The sequence below is a fragment of the Cydia pomonella genome, chromosome 11, assembly GCF_033807575.1.
Source record: "Cydia pomonella isolate Wapato2018A chromosome 11, ilCydPomo1, whole genome shotgun sequence".
Lineage (NCBI taxonomy): Eukaryota > Metazoa > Arthropoda > Insecta > Lepidoptera > Tortricidae > Cydia > Cydia pomonella.
This window is the reverse complement of record NC_084713.1, coordinates 2390666-2408091: the sequence shown is the minus strand read 5'-3', so window position 1 is coordinate 2408091 and position 17426 is coordinate 2390666. Positions and strand designations below refer to the sequence as shown.

Here is a 17426-nt window from a genome sequence, read left to right as displayed (position 1 = left end):
ACGCAATGAAACTATTATTTTATAGAAAATGTCATTTTTTATTACACATTAAAGTAGTAATTTAAAGGTAACATAGAATTTTTATCATTAGTACAGTCCTAACATGCACAAATCTCATTCTCAACATTCATTCATTCATTTCAGAGCCAACTCCATATTTAAGACACGCGTGATAGGTAATTGAATATCTATTGGTCAAAGAATTATTAATAAACAGTTATACGCCTAGATTAAATTAATAGGTCTAAGTAAATTTCTCAGATATGTATGTGCTGTACGCTGTACGATTCTAACATAATGTGGTAACTCTGATTATCAAAAGAACTTTTAACCACAATACATATGGCGCCATCTACGTCATATGGAAACGAAGAACGATTTTTCTTCACAACTTGTACAATCAATATCTCAGTAACTAACGCAGTACTTAAGAAAAATACGACATGCCTCGAGATCGAGAGTAATTCGTGTTCAGCCTTAGTGTAAGGCCTGATTGGACGCTCGAGTTCGGCGTGCAGCGGGGCGTGTGGCGTGCATGTTAAACAAATGCAAACGTATAGGAGCGGTCTTAGTGCACGCTGCTCAAATCACATTTATGAGCCCGACGCCACGCTGCACGCCCCGCCGAACGCTCCGCTTCGAGGGTCCACTCAGACCTTACACTTAGTGTGGCAGCGTAGTCGTGGCCATAGTCTAATCTAAAGTATTAATCGGTATACCTGGCACCTATTTCACCACGCAGACAATTTTCTGTTCATTTCCGGGTCGATAAGTAATATCATTACGTAGCGTCAATATTTCCATGTTGGACCAGCAATCTACGGCGAATTGGCAACTGTCACCGTTGTGAAACAGGGACCTGAGCAGATATTCCTTTACTTAGAATTTTCACACCGGCACAAGAACCCCATTCTTGTACTTAGCCTTCAGCGGCGCATAGTCCTCGCTCCTTCCGCTCCGATAACTCCTGACGCTGGCCGGCGTCTGAGGGACCACGTTCTCGTTGCTTCTGCTCCGGCCGCTTAGGCTGCTTCTGTCCAGAGAGAGCCAAACGATTACGAGCTTGCAATTCTGAGCGGTGAGGCGACCGCCGTACCTGAACACACAGACAACTGTGTCAGTTTTGTTGTCTGTGTTAAAGCGAAAGCATGAAGCGGTTTCCACCCTCATACTCTTTCACCCACTGATACGGATCCGTACGGTGTGATAACCGCGTTAAGATGATGCTATGAGCGCTTTGAGCAATAAAACAATGAAATCACAGCTTTATGTTAGTGGCGATGACGGGGTGTCCGTCTGCTGTTTTTAGGTTGGAAAGCGTGATATGCTATGGGCGATTTAAGCAGTTAACAACAGTAAGGTGTAAAGGTTCCAATTGAAGTAAAAATCACAGATATTCATTATTTATTTTATAATATCGAGTAACGTCACACATCCGGTGGATCAAACGGAGTAGGCAAGTAGGTAGTTACTTTTTCTTTCTTAGCCGTATATCGTCGGAAAGAAATGTAAGTCTTGGATACTTCTAAGTGTATAGGAAAAATATAAATATGCTTTATTCGTTTTCGTATAGTACTTATAATTACAGTAGACTGTGCATTCCTTAAATTTTCATTTGGAACCCTTATATATTTCCTCCGCCCTCAATCTCCAAACCCACCTGATAGAATCCACAAGCGACACGCGACTGGCCGAGAGCCCACCGTTTGTATACTTTGTATGCACATAACGTTTAGCCTTGGCCGGCGCGCGCGCCGCCAGGATCGCGAACACCACGCCGAGGAGCTGGAGTAGGAAGAGGGCTGCCAGGGCTGCGGCGGCTACGTAACCGTTCCAGGGGGCGTCTGTTTCTGCCTCCTACGAATTTCCAAGTTAGTAGATAAGTATAACATAAAACCAATAGTTTAAGTTCACCGCGATACAGGCAAAGCCTAGCGCGGAGACCCCTGTAATTGTATGAAAATCTATTTTCTGAGGAATAAAGATTTTATATATTTTGAACAATTTTTGGGGGAAGTGATGATGTTGAATTAGCAATGTGCTTAAGGTTTCAATGAAAGTGGACACAATGATTGATAGATTGGCTTCTTGATCAATCAGGGATTTTATAAGCTTTAAATTTGTACTTGTATGCAAGTAAGTACAAATTTAAAGCTCAATAGGTTCATGTTCTTCTCTCACTGAGCGTTCTCCTCGGTCGCAAGGTAGTCCATGAAGAAGACTTTAGCTCGTAGCTGTACGTACACATACGTACTTTAGCTTGTATATACAGCAGGTGCTAATTAGATAGATAGATAGATACATTCTTTATTCATACCCACAACATACATGGCATTAGCATCAAAACAAACAAAAAAGAAAAGTGTAAAATAAAAACATGCAAACTTAATTTAATAAAAACATTTTTTAGTTAATTAATACGCCATGTGTCGTGGCACAGAAAAGGCGCTGACTCAGCATAATGATGCAGCAAGCCACATCGCTGGTATTCTGCCAGTACCTTACACAAAAATGGGCAACGCTTTTTAAACACCTAAGATGGTACAAGAAATAAAGAAAAACTACTGTGCAATTTGTGTGTGTGCTGTGTACTTTGTAAGTATTATGTGAGCGAGTGTATACATATATATGCGTGTGTGCGTGTTTTTTCTATCTTATGGACTTTTGGTAAATTGTAATGAAGATAAAAAGATAAAAACGCGGTTGGCAAAGTATTTAGTTATAGGAGGATGAAGCGAAAAGTAATTATACTTCGTGTGGGTATAATAATGGATATGGTGGTAGACAAACCTTGACAAGGTCACTAAGATGCTCCGGTATTTTGTGCCACCGCGACAAATGCTCCAGCAGCGGGTGTAGGTGCTCCCTCGTGGCCAGGATTTGCTCCATCTCCTCGGCCGCAGGGGAATTCATGAAGGCCACTATGCGGGAGTACACCCAGACGCCGAGTGCTATCTCTAGTGCCATCCCGAGCGTCATTAGGCCTGCATACTGCAAATAATATTGAATATATAAATTATGGAGTGGAGTTAGGTATGTTACGTGGTACTTGAATTGATAGCAGCAGTGCTAAAGGCAAAGACGGCGTAACATTTAAATTTTAGGTGGATTAGATGACAACATGCAGCGTAAATCGTATTAATAAGCGTAATCTGGCTCAATTTAACCAGTTTAGGCTGATACTATTATGAACGCAGCTACCACCTTAGAGTAATACCTAATATTTTTAGTTAACCCAGTCTGCGGTCACCGCTTGTCGTCAGGCTTCTGCGAAGCATTTCCGCTACATTCCAGGAAAACCATGCTAATCAGCTTCGGCGTAGCGCGTATATAGTCTTTTTTACATAAAATAAATCATTTGCTAAATTGTGTCGTGTGTCCTGATGACCTTATTTTATTTATTACAAATCTGCAGCACTAATCAGTTGTTACCGTGTAAAGCAGGATCCTCTTGGGCCTGCGTTGGGAGGCCACGATGGCAAGATGAGCCGCGAACAGTAACGCGGCCCCCGCGGACGGTACCGCCCCCGCCAGCACGCAGTATTCGAACGGAAGCAGCTCTCGGATCGCAATGTAGAGGGTCGGGTCCCAGCGGAGGCGAGCGCCCGTGGATAGAGCGGCACCGGCGAACAGCTGGAAAACATTGAGACGTGATTTTAATGTTGATCACGCGAGAAGATGGCAGCTCAGTAGGTACTCTTCTAGACGTTTACGAGACGACGGCGCCCTTATGGATGTTTAATTTGCGTCTACTAAAAAGCTTGTTCATCAATGTTGCTTTCCCCTTCCTCCTTTCATCCTTTGGTTCCAAGTAACCAGCAAGCTCAAATAGCAGTTGTTGATGATGACAATGCACGACACTCAGTGGCGGATTTGCAGTCTTGGCCGCCCTTGGCAGGTCATGAAGTAAGTACCAGCCGCCCCTTTATCACTTTTTGTCAGGGTTGGTCACCCCAAATATCTGGCCGCGCTCTACTGGGCCTTAGGTCAAATCCACTTGGTAGGTACTTAGCTGTACAGTATTTTTAAGACGTCTGGCTTTTAAACCGAAGGTGAGGTTCTTATACCTCGCTTCGTATGGGTTTCCCGCAAATTATTTTGTATAGGAAATATAATTTGACTTCTTTATTTTATTAGTAGCTCGTAGCTGTTTGGAAAAGGTAGAAATTCATAGTCTTAGTCCTCAATCAATCCGTGTTATGCTAACATTAGGCATAGCAGTGGGGCTTATCAATTGTTGGTATTTCCGGTACGTTTTCAAGCGAAAACTGGTGACAAATGTGCGTAATGGAATATAAGGAATTTATCAGATAAACGTGACAATAAAACATACACGGTGCCCGTGAGGAAACGGAAAGATTTTAACAGTATATTCCGGATCGTATTTAGAGACAAAAATGTCATATAAACTTTTTTTTTATTTGCCTATAGTTTTAATTTTAAAGATCCACGGCGACGTGTAACGATGGCGTTTTGCTTTCTGCCTCATTTGGAGATATTTCCCAGTCATATACAAGGTGACCAAAAAAAATGTGCATTCCTGTTGCCAGGGAGGTTTTGGGAATGCACATATTTTTTGGCCACCGTGTATATTGACCCCATTTATATATAATGTACCTAACAGAAAAAATTACAAGATTATAAATATTTCTCAAAAATCTCAGTCTTAGCTGTTATCAAATTAAGTATGTGTGTTTGACTGTTTTGCCATGTTTCGCGATGTCCTAAAAACTGTATCTTAATACAGACATATACTCAGTGGCATTGAACTGCATTTGATAAATCTTACATGTCGATAAGACTGATTACAATTACATGGTCTTCTACGGACGCCTTTCAGAATCTTGACTCGCTACTTGACCAGGAATTGTAAATACAAAGATAAGACACCCGTGCCGTATGTAAATAAAAATAATAGAATGAATAAGTCTTCTCTTATAAGTAAATATCATTCGGTTTAGCACGTTGCAAAGGTGAATTCGGATAAGTCCCACATGTGTCGAATCCAATGTTGTCCGGCAACCAAATGTCCACCAAGCAGGTGAGCGGATATTGAGTAAGTGGGAAGAAAAGTTCGTAGACCCTTACCACAAGGAGCAAGTTAACATGCTGCAGCGCTTGCGCTGCTCGCGCGCCAACAAACATCTCGCCTCCCTTTCACTCCTATTCCATTTAACACCCTTCTCACTTTACAACACCACCAATGGACACTCGATTAAAATATCAGTAAAAAACGTTTGACACATTCAAGATCGCCGTTAAAACAAAAGACTGTGGACGATTGACTAGAAGTTATGAGACTCTTTATTCGAGTTTCCTCGTAGCACTGACGCTTACTTGACGTGTGCTAGATATGATGTTCAAAATACGAATATCTTATCAGTTTTATCAACTTATCGCAATCGCTCAGTGTCCCACAGGCGCAGCTAGCCGCAATGTCAGTGTGCTAGGTATAAAACATGGGTGTGAAAAGATCGCATTTTATGACGTTCGCTTTTACGTCGTGTTTGGGGGTGATACCTAAGAGTAACTTTTCACATCTACAACGTGTTACACCAGGCACTGAAAGTGGGGTGGGTAACATGTATCGGTCATACTGATCAACTTTTACTATGAGACCAACCCCTATATCGCGAAAAAAAAAAATCTCATTCATTTTGGATGGCTGATGTTGATATCTTGTACCCACGCCACTTTCAGTGGTGTAACACGTTATATATTACCCGACATCTTAATTGTTGTGTAAGTTTACAATGATTAATACTACATAGATGACTCACATAATGACAAATAAATAATTTTGTATTTGTATTTGTATACATTGTCATGCTGTGGTAAATGGAGCCAAACCTAAAAATTGAGCTAGATATCCCTGTTCAAAGTCAAAACATTTTCATCTGATGAAGTGTTAACTGACGACAGCGATGTTAGAATGATACACAGTTTACAAAAATATCACTTTATTGCTTCGTTTTCCTTAAAATTTAAACATCGTCGGTATAGGATAGTCGGCTACACTCGCTACTTGACCGCGCCGTTGCCCTTCCCTAATCAACTTGGCATACTTAAGCAAAAAATATATTATTTTTTAAATCTTTATTTCACAATACATGATAATGGTGGACTTGATGCCGTAAGGCATTTTCTACCGGTGTGCCTGATTATGTATGTAATACAGAATTCTCCGTGTCCAACAAAACTAATCTTTGACAGCGGAAGGCCAGGAGTCACGTTGTCCCTCTCGAACGCAAGGCACGACATGTAACGAGTTCTCTTTCTCACTGTGCTTTTAATAACTCCTCGGAGTAACTGCTTACTACTGACATAATAACACACCTCAATAGGCCCTTTCCTGACTTGGCAATAAGGAATCGGTGCGATGCGACTTGGTACTGCTATCTGATTGGTTTAGATGCGGATTGTCCCCGCTCCGGGCCAATCAGGAAGAAATACAGCGTATTGCGTTGACATTGAGGACCTACCGCGAACACCGAAGTTCGCATATTGCGGGCATCTTTCTTCTCAGTCAGTGTTATTCTAATTACGCCTTAATTGGAGTAAAAGTGCGGTTATAGCCCTGTACCGACAAGTCAAGAAAAATTACCAACATCCATCATTTGGGGAAAAGTAGACACTCAACTGGTTAAGACTGTAACTTCGTTAACTGAAAATCGCGGTCATATGATTTTATTACCTGCTGAGTGAGAGAGAGGGCAATCAAGTCATTGACAATATTAACTACTTTAGTTCATGTATGTACAAAGAAAATGCATAAACGTTCAGTTGAAGGTAAAGGCAACAAACAACGGTATTCTTAAAGCTATTTGGCATCGGGGCGCGGCCCTGCGGCCGAGTACTCGCGTCGCGGGGTGAGACCAAACTCATTTGTACTTGGATTCGAAAGATAATATGTATAAAGGATTGTGCGTATCAGATGAATGTTTTGTCCTTATTCGTATTCAATGGTTGATACCATTGAATATTATGATTAATATTCATAGCAACTGGTTTTATCGTGAAAATGGTGCTTGATGGTGTGTCAAAAAACAATGGGGTATATTACGTTTATCGTTTACCTAATCTCGCCTAATCTTGTACTTGGAATCGATAGACTATACTTATTACAGAATTTGATAAGTTCGTCGTTATCGTTCTGAGTCATTTTCACCCCGCGTCATGTTTAAGTATACTAACAATTTCAACTATCTACGTAGAAGAGTCATTTCGAACTTTAAAAGCAAATCACAGCAAAATGGAGTTTCGCCGAGCGTCGGCCCGCGGCGCCCCAGAACGTTTAATATCACAGAAATTTTATGAAAAAATTAAAATCGAGATTTAATCAAGGCAATAATTAGTACCTACAATATGTGTAGAGAAGTGCTAGAGTTCGTCTAAGCTAAGCCTGCACCAAATTGGCAGCACCCAAGTTTGATTTACAGTGGCACCATACTCTCTCGCTAGCCAAGTCTCTGAGACTTATAGTTCGTGTCATTCATTATGACGCACAGATTTGTCAAAACTAACCTTTAATAACATGAAATAAGAGTCTAGGGCACGCGTCCTTGTGAATGACACGATCTACAGACGGCTCTACATAGTCTACATAAACGCTTGTTTATTAACGTTAGTTTTATTCGAGGAACGATTTAATTTGATGTGTATAACCCTCTTTTTCATAAAACTTCTCTTTGATGTAGCAAAAAAATATGAAAACAATAATTACGGGGCGACGCGGGAGCACGGGAGCAGATAGCACCAGTCTCCTCAACAATACAGTACAATCAACGGCAAGGCAAGATACACTCTGGTCATACAATCATGGCAGTATAAACAGCTAGAGATATTGACAGTAAGGTGCAATATCTTTATTCGCTTACGATACGTTATATAGAATTACATAAAGAAAAGACCTTTATGGCAAGATATCACCGATACTTCACGCAACTTTGATGATACAATTGATGGTGAAGATTGGCGACGGGTCTTGTACAAGATATTCAATCCACAATCTTTAACATAAAGTTCAAAATCATTGTGGGAAATATATTCCCTCTGCCTTAGAAAAGCTTAAAACATACCAAATAATAACTGTTCCAAATTTTAGCCGTCTCCGTCAAACGGTCTCTGAGAAAATCGTATATAACCGATTTGCAAATCCAAAGTGATCCCATAAGTGTTCCGTGAACAAACTTTTGTACGGAACACTAAAAATTAAATAGTTCGAGAAATCACAGCGTTTACACATTATCCGATATCGAAAGTCGGAAAATGTGAATAAGCTTTGAGAATGACTTATATCGTCAGCCTATATATTTTACTGCCACGATTGCCTGTCAGTATCTATAGATAGTATTCGAAGACTCAACACATTCGTACAATAAAAAAATACTCTACAGATCATAAAATTCCTTAAAACAACTAACTATAGGAGTATAGGAGTCGGCGCTTGCCCGGTGATATGGCATTACTTAACTAAGCTACACTTATTTGATAATTAATCTAAAAATCAATATGGCAGTCTGTCATTACTAGAAGGTAGATATTGTCAAAACCTGGTAACGTAAAGGCCGTGTCCACATTTGTGTAATTTCTCTGATGGATCCAAACATGACAAACATCTCATTAGTGTCACCCATCCAATGCCAAAATTGTGTCCAACCAAACTAAATAAAGAAAGCAGTAGATTCTATTCAATAAAATCACCCAAATGTGAACATAGCCTATTCAAACTGGCGGAACCTTAAGCTGCATTCACACGGTCAGCGGTTCTCGTGCATCTATTGTTCTATAAAATCTTAAACACTGTTATTTCACATAATTATATAATTCGAGTTTGTCTAAGTAAGCTAACTGCACCGACTTTGGCCAAAGTCTAAGCCAAAGAGAATTTAAAATACAGGTGAATTGTTAAAGAAAACTTTGTAGCAGCAGTAAATTTACTGCCATCTTTCGACACATGATTAAAATTTTTAGAACGTGATTAAATTTTTTGATCCTTATTCTATCACTGATGATACCTTATGATAAATTTGTTAAATACCAAAAAGTGGCGCTATCTAATAGATCAAAGTTAATCGGTTAGTACAACCTTTATCCGATGCCCGGTAAGATGGCGCCAGTTTTTGAAATTTAACTCATATCAGTGAAAGAATAAGGATTAAAGTCAAATGGCGTTTTAAAAGTTTAAATGATGTATCAAAAGAGAAAGATGGCAGTAAATTTACTGTGGCGACAAAATTTTCTTTGACAATCCACCTCTATTTCAAATTCTCTTTGTCAAAGCGTGCAAATGTCAAATTATCATGGAAATTTAACATTTTTTGGTGACATTTACACACTTTGTTATCACAAAGCTCGTGCGGTTAGCACAGTTCGACTCAACAGTTTCAATAATCCTACCACTGGTTAAATGTTTCTTGTGCCACCCGTGTGGTCACAGCTTTAATCTTAATTTACAATTTAGAAGACTCGCTCGTTATATGGAATCTATTTAAATGTTATACATTATATCAGTAACAATGTTATATACTTTTATATACCTATTATCGAATAATGTGGTGCGCTTAGTTGAACTTTATTTCATTTGGCAGTGTCGATCATTCGTCCGACTTCAGTCGGTCTAATAATAACAATTAATTTCAATATTTCATTATAATATAACTAATACGTGTTTTCTTATACAGTTAACCCTTTTTTCTATAAAATAATTTTGAACTATGTTTAATAAATTCACTTTATAAAGTGACACATTAACATCAGAAAACATATAATTTAAAAACGCTTTTCAGTCAATTAAAAAAAAGACACGTTCAAACAGCAAAGCTTACACATTGGCATCCATGTATACCAAGCATAGTTTTCAGGTTTTTCAAAAGTTTATATCATTAAGTTAAAACTCTCTTTATAAACCATTTATTAAGAAGGATTACGCAAAGCTTTGTCGTTTTCGTTAACATAGCCAAATGCGGCATTCTCAAATTTCATAAATAGATATGCAGCAATGATACCAGACTAACTTTGCATAGTCTTAGCAGTGACAATGTAAGAGTTTTGAAATAAATGTCAAATTGCTTTGAAATTACGGAATCTATAATGCCACTCCACACTTTTCCTCGTCAAAGTCAGTGCAAAGTTAGTTTAGACGGCTTCTGTCTTTCATAATGAATGGTGCCTATTAAAATGTTTCGCAAGTTTCTGTGAGTATTTCGTTTTAGACGTTAAGTGACGATTACAGTCACTGAAAAGTCTTCATGCGCAGAATTACAGCTCAGTATGCAGTATAAGAAGCGCAGCAGCGGTATTAGGCGCGGGCGGCGCCGAGGGCGGCCGCAACCTCCTCGTGGCCCGGAACTGCGCCTGCACCGCGTCCCAAGCCGCGTCCCGCGCTGGCCGTCCGGGGTCCCAAGGTTCCCGGACCGTGTGACCCTCCCGCGCTGCAGCGGGTTCCCGATCCCGCGCCGTGAACCTCCCCTCCAACGCTTTCCCCTCTCTCGCCTCCCGCACTCCACCGGGCTCCCGGTCCCGGGTCATATACCTCCCCTCGCTCGCTTTATCCCATGCCGCGTCTTTGGCGTCCTTGTACTTCGGGGCGTTTGGGGGACGCCCGCGTCGTTTTTTGGAACGTTTTCTGGAGCGCGGCGGGGACAGGGAGGCGCAGGGCGCTCTGGGCAGAGGCGGCGGCGGCCCGGGGGCCGAGTCGTCCTGAAAATTATAACGGTAATTTTAGCACCTCATATAAATAAATAAATAGTATACGACATTATTACACAAATTGACTAAGTCCCACAGTAAGCTCAATATGGCTTGTGTTGAGGGTACTTAGACAACGATATATATAATATATAAATATTTATAAATACTTAAATACATAGAAAACACCCATGACTCAGGAACAAATATCCATGCTCATCACACGAATAAATGCCCTTACCAGGATTTGAACCCGGGACCATCAGCTTCGTAGGCAGGGTCACTACCCACTAGGCCAAACCGGTCGTCGATATAAACTTATGTAAAATATAAAATTAAATATGATATAAACTTATGTATAGTTAGGAGTATTTCTCATTACTACGTGTCATACTAGATACTAAGAAGGTCTAGGTAGTTCGAAAAGGTAACCTTGATTCGATTGTATCAATTGTATATCGAGGAATTCGAGGATGGCAGTATATTGTGTGAGCTAGAGAGATGGCAGGCATGTTCTCGGTGGGTAGAACCACGTTAATATTCAGGAAATACAGATACATCAAATACCTAACTAAAAATAAGGATTTTGCAACTACTTATTAACATTCCTGATGATACTGTAGTGGCTCCATGAGTATCAAATGTAATGGCACCTTAGGTAACTGATACAGACGTACCTGCTAGAAAATCTTATCAAGTATAGTATACATCCGTAGATTGGCCTTCTTCCTCCACCCCGGCTCGTCGCTCTCCTCCACGCACGCGCTGGCCTCCTTATCCTCCTTGTCCTCCTGAGGCGGCGCCCGGCGCGCCAGGCGCCGCGCCATCACGAACGCGGCCACTTGTAACACCATGCCCACTAGACCGAACACCATGATGACGTATACGTTGTTGGGCGCTTTGTGCTCGACCTCCTGTAAAATATAAATGTAACCGTTGTTTGTAACTCATTAATTCCATCAGTACATTTATTAACTTAACATATCACGGATCAGGCTGCTTCTAACAAACTCTACTATTTCGATTTTCCTGAGACCCGATCCTCATGACGGGTAAATCTTTGGCACGCAGTTATAGGTTAGGGATCAAGTCATATTGCGATTTCAGATGGTTGAGTCCCTTAAAGTGGCCTGCAAAGAGTTCAACTTGTACATGAGTATAAGAATATCAGGAAGCAGAGCTTAATTTCATGGTTTTTTTTAATGCCAACCCAAGGATTATCATCAGAGCAGTAATCAGAAAAGATAAAGAGAGTAGTAGCTTTCTTAAGTGGTTTTCTTAGTAGAATGCTAACAAGGAACCTTGTAGGGCTGACAGGAACACGTTATCGCGGACATAACGTGTGCCTAATATCGCCTAATATCTAATTACGAGAACGACGAACGTTTTATGTTGAGCGTAAAAGGTCCTGTTATGGCAGAAGGCGTAATATCATGGTTTATGTTCGCGTTTATCACCCGTATCTTTATCATAGATAAAGCCTCCGTCGCGTACGGACTTATTACTCGTAGAAGTACCTATTTAGACAAGATATTTCACTACTAATACTTATGATTAATAGTAGAAATTTTATTAATTCTAAGTAATCTTTATGCCAGTTGGATTTATCTTTATTAAGCATTTTCATTTGATTTTCATGAACAGAGGAGCGAGATAATATTTTTCAAGACCTACGTAGCTGAGGAAAGGAGGTTACGATCTTTGGTCATTTAAGATTCAGTAGCAGTTACGGTCCTCCCAACCTTTTGGCTAGAATTTTATCAATACATAGAACAAAACTATCTCGTCGATGTCAGCCCAGCACAACATCCAACTTCGCTCATTGTTAACTTAGCTATAAGCTATTACAGCTTCCTTGTTCCTACTTTATCATTCCTTCAGCAGAGGTTTTCTCCCAACGCCCAAGGAGTCAAAGCGAAGACAGAAACCTGTAATGAAAGTTCATACTCACATCAAGCATGTCGAGCACTGGCCTCGCCACGTCCCTGTACCGCTCAACAGCCAGCAACATGGGCTTCAAGTCGTGCATCAGGTCCATGCCCTTCCTCGCCAGCTCGGCTTCTGGGGCCTCGCGCCACCAGGCGGCCAGTGACGCTGCCATCCACGCCCCGTAGCCGACTTCACTCACGGCGAGGCAGACCACGCCGGCTGCGTACTGGAATTAAATAAACGAGGTTGCGTTAATGTAAAGCTTTCGTGAAGTACAATAATGGGTCTCTCCAAACGTCACCGATAATCGGATGTGATTTGCAATACATTGCTGCATTTGGTCGATGGATTCAATTCGTTACACCTATCTATTTAGCCAGCAATTTCTAAGATTGCATGCCATTTATTGCAACGTCGGTAGAAGCTTTTAAGAGGATACAGCACGGCCACTTCTCCAGGATACAAACGTAGTCGCCATTTTTCATTTACATTATGGAAAATGTTTTACATATTTTGATCAAGACTTTGAAAAATACCGGTATTATTACGTTCTTTTTCGTTCTTTGGTTTATTATTTCATTTTTTAATTAAAATAAACATTTATTGACAATAACAATATACATAATGGATATATACAGATGATTACTATAACTAGCTTATATCTAAAATAGGCCCTTGAGGCATTGTACCAAGGATGCTGGCGGCATTTCCTCGTTGTATCGCAATACTGATACGTTGTGCGAAGAAGCCGCCAGCTCTTCGGTCACCAGTTACGTCAACCAGACGTTTCGCGATTTCTCCAAAAAACTTGTGCGCGCTGGGACCCCATGGACCTAGAGTTTCAACGCCAAGTTTCATTTTTAATAGGACTATCTAATAATGCGAAGTTGTTACCTAAATACATGATCCAGTCCTACGTAAAGTGTATAAAATAATGAAAAATATTGGACTATTTCGGGATTTAAAAATAAACCGGTTCCGAGCCCTGATTTTGATGTATAATGTACCCCTAAGTTTGACTTTTTTATAACGATCATCACATTCTACGGTCACGTAATGGGCTTTTTAGGTTCGCTTCAGTGCTGTAAAAACAGGAGCCAAGTGATCGAAATATACATGCAATTTTATCTTTTTAAACCCTAATCTTATTTCTTTTAGCATTACAACCGCGTGTAGAACCAAATGGACTTACGACTATCATTTACTGAATTATCAGCAGAACAGGCATAGCAACGTGTAAGTACTGGAAATAATAGATCTAACTCCGTAGTTTTTGTGACCGACCGGCGGTCAGCGGCTCAAGAAAGCAAAAAATAAATACGCCTCGTCATGGACTCAACACCTACACCAAAACTATTTCGTGTTACGTGTAATCCAATGGTTGTGAGAAATGCCAGGAACAGAAAGTAAGGATGAAGTCAGACGAGTGTAATTTTGTGAGTTGTGAGCAAGTTATGAGCTGCTTAATTTCACCTTCAGAAAATCTAAAATGTATGTCGGCGCTGATGTCGGCAGACAACTATTTTGCGTCGCTGTGTTAATCAAACAGGCGTTTTGTATGAACCTGTATGCAGCAGAATTTAGTGCCTAAAAATTAATTGTTTTTTGTAGTTATTATTATATTAAGTTTTAGGTAAATAATTACTTACGGTACCGGCATCGGGGTGTCCGATTCATTGGGCAAGCTTGGTAGCTTAAGTGTTCTCCACTGTCTCAAAATAGATAAGAATAGAATTAGATGAATAGCCCACACAATGGAGAGCTGGCAGTGCTAATTACTTAAGGACCTACACGATGTATAGTAAGGAAATAACGGGCAAAGTTACGGAACTTTTAAGAAGAGGTTTATGTGTAAATATAATTGCGTCGTTCGATTAGCTTTGGTAGCTCACAGCGCGATTTTACTTATACTTGAATAAGAAGAAGGGGTCTGGCATTCATTTTATCAGACTGTTCACAAGGGTCTAGTATTTGGATTAATTCTAATGTTACTTTATGCCGTGCTAACAACAAACGCAGTATCTAATCTCATTTGAAAACTCAAGCAATTGGTCATTCTGTTTTCTTGTAATAAGTTCTTTAGTTAAAAGAGTTTCCAAGCAAGTACTGCATTTGTAATAAGCAAGGCAGAATTAAAGTCCTTTCTTTGAAAGAATAAACGCTGCCATTGGACGAGCTGAGAGCTGCCCTTGGTGTAACATACCAGAAGCAGTAATCGTCCCCATTTGTCCGTCGTCACGAGTGCATACGGCGATGCTTGCATTATTAGTTACTCCTACGTAATTACTGTTATCTTACCAGATGTAAGCAGCGTGGCTTCGGCGAGGGTTGATGAGGGTGATGGGCGGCAGCGGCCGCGGCCAGGTAGACCAAAGCCGCGAGCCACAAGCCCGCCGCGAGCACGTAGGCAGCAGAGGCCCGGTACTGCGCCGCGCAAAGAAAGCGGAACCATGTGTATGTGCTCGGGTCCCAGGCTAGACGGGCTGCTGTCGCTAGGAGGGCGCCACTGTACATCTGCAACAATGAAAACAGTATTTTAATATATTATCGGCACTGTACCTAGGTAGCTTAGTGTCGGTTGCACCAAATCATTTTTCACCGTCAAAACATTCATAGGAAGTTTCACAGTTCTCAATGTCGATTGTGGTTAGTGAATTAATTAAAGTTCATAAAATAAACTCCTACCTACTCCATCACGCATACCAGCCAGTGAAAAACCAGTTTGAATTTGTAATTTATAGCACGACAATACGCGGTAAAAAAAAAAAAGAGGTTTTGAATGGCTGTATTATTATAAATGGTTAGGTAGTGGTTTGTTGTACTGTCACTAATCCAAAGACTTCGCTAAGTTTGAACCGACTTGGCGTGCAGGCTTAGTGTAGACGAGATGACTCTAGCGGTTTTGGTTCTGAAAAACAATTCCAGAAACGACTTGATCATGCTTCCGCTTTTTCCATATTTGTCAATTAGTCTTATCATAAACAGTTAACCGAGTAGGCGAGTAGGCACCTACTTTAGGTTTCTTATTGAGAAAATGTATTACTGTATTTAAAAACAGAGCCTCTTTTATCTCTCTGAATTAACTTTATATTCCCTGATTTCTTATTCAGAGAAAATACCTTCAATTGTATGATTCGTAACTTTGTTTAATTAATTAAATCGCCTGTCCGTTGACAAAATGAGCGCATTTGACCGACTTTTCTTATCTAATTTAGTATTTTATTAATTGCAGAAATTATATAGGTACGTATCTAATTAAGTATTACCTACTCATATTGTAGTTCAGACGTTCAGACCAATATTGCAACATTCTGTTACGATGTTTATAATAATATTAACATTAGCAATTTAGTATTCTGATAAACCCCAACCCGATGCATGTATGCCTTATCTATGTTTCCATTATTAAGTACTTATTCAATGTGTCCGTATTACTCATTTAATAAGTAGGTAGTTAAATAATGTAAAACGTGATTTAATTTACCCCCACTGATCTTGAGTTCTCGACTATTTCTTAAGGCCAATGTTAAATAACAGTCTGAAAAGCATTTTTTTTGTCGTTTGTGTATTTACTACACAAAATTCCAAAGATATTATACTTAAGAGTTTCCTTCCTCTGTTATACCTATTTCATCATTTGCATAAACGTTACATATTTGAGAAGGTTAATTGTGACAGATCATTTTTCGGCGCCACACATCAACTAGACCGAGTTTAGTATATTATATGCCTAAAAACGAAAATACCTACTTGTCTAATTTTAGTGCATTGTTAATGTTACTTTTGTAAATTCGATTTTCTTTTAATAAAGCCATACGATAAAAATAATAGGGCATTGTTACAATACAATTCACCAATAACAATTGAAACAGTGCATTATTATAGAAAAAAACACCTCTAGGGCCTTTGTCAGTTAGAGGTATAAAATTTCAACAAAACGATAGAAAATTATGTATTAGCAAAAAATAACGATCTTAGGTACCCCACACCGATATGGTGGCGAGATCAGTTTGGTGCATTTCTTAGAATCAGAAAACGTATACGAGTATTGTGTTTGTATTAACAAGAAGGTTTAGCGTTTTAGTATGTAACACGTACCTACCGTCAGACTACTTAAATAAACATATCAGTTACTTTTTCCTCGTTGCTAAGTGATGCACGCTCGGACCGAGGCCTGACACATTCTCTGCATGCGGTTGAATGACTTGCTAACGAATTTCCAATATATATATGTAACAGGATCAAAATTCCACTTTGCATGGTGACTTCCAGGTAAGTGGGGATCTTTTAGTTACTCATATTGAAGTTCATTACTCTGTGTAGGTAATTAGACTGACATCATCGATTTTTGTACATACAATCTTGCTTTTCTCAGATTACCGAAGTTTTTTTATAGTAGGTACCTATTACGGCTAAGTCAAACAACATGTTATAAATTCCTCGATCCGTAAAAAAAATTTCAAGACGAAAGCAAACTGCCAGCCAATATTATAGCATGTCCATGACTATGCCATGCGCATTAGAATGTTATGTCATTTTATTTACTTATGAGAGAAAAGATATGCAGGTTAGCACACTATCTGTCGGAGTCATAAAAGGCCTTTATCCGCAAATAGTACAAATACTTAATGATTAATCGACCAATAAGTGGTCAATACTCAATAGCAGTTAAAGCTAAGATAAACTCATTGATAAGATACCACATTCCCAGTAGAATAGTTTCTTTGTATCAGTAGAATGTAATATCCTCGGTCACATTCATATGTTAATAAGACAAAGGTACGATTCTCTGTCGGTACTCGGCTTAT

General features: G+C 39.7%; 2 protein-coding genes across 4 annotated transcripts in view; both read right to left on the bottom strand.

Moving 5' to 3' along the window:
* Window positions 1-14: 14 nt before the first annotated feature.
* LOC133522626 (uncharacterized) lies at window positions 15-5837 on the bottom strand. 3 transcript variants are annotated; one of them, XM_061857999.1, is made up of 5 exons: window positions 5089-5837; window positions 3433-3633; window positions 2791-2991; window positions 1661-1857; window positions 15-1096 (listed from the first exon to the last, which is right to left on the bottom strand). In XM_061857999.1, exons 1-5 carry the CDS (start codon window positions 5143-5145, stop codon window positions 889-891), a joined length of 864 nt encoding a protein of 287 aa, XP_061713983.1. In that variant the 5' UTR covers window positions 5146-5837; the 3' UTR covers window positions 15-888. The 3 variants fall into 3 exon arrangements, with proteins under 3 accessions (XP_061713983.1, XP_061713984.1, XP_061713985.1); XM_061858000.1 differs by having other exon boundaries at window positions 15-1033; XM_061858001.1 differs by having other exon boundaries at window positions 15-1030.
* A 106-nt stretch (window positions 5838-5943) lies between these two features.
* LOC133522627 (uncharacterized) overlaps window positions 5944-17426 on the bottom strand; it is a 65299-nt gene continuing 53816 nt past the window's right edge. Inside the window, exons 2-5 of the mRNA XM_061858002.1 lie at window positions 14917-15132; window positions 12641-12844; window positions 11367-11603; window positions 5944-10701 (exon numbers count right to left, since the gene is read on the bottom strand). Of these exons, the coding sequence (XP_061713986.1) occupies window positions 11370-11603; window positions 12641-12844; window positions 14917-15132 (654 nt within the window). The 3' untranslated portion in view covers window positions 5944-10701; window positions 11367-11369. The remainder of the gene's footprint in view (window positions 10702-11366; window positions 11604-12640; window positions 12845-14916; window positions 15133-17426) is intronic.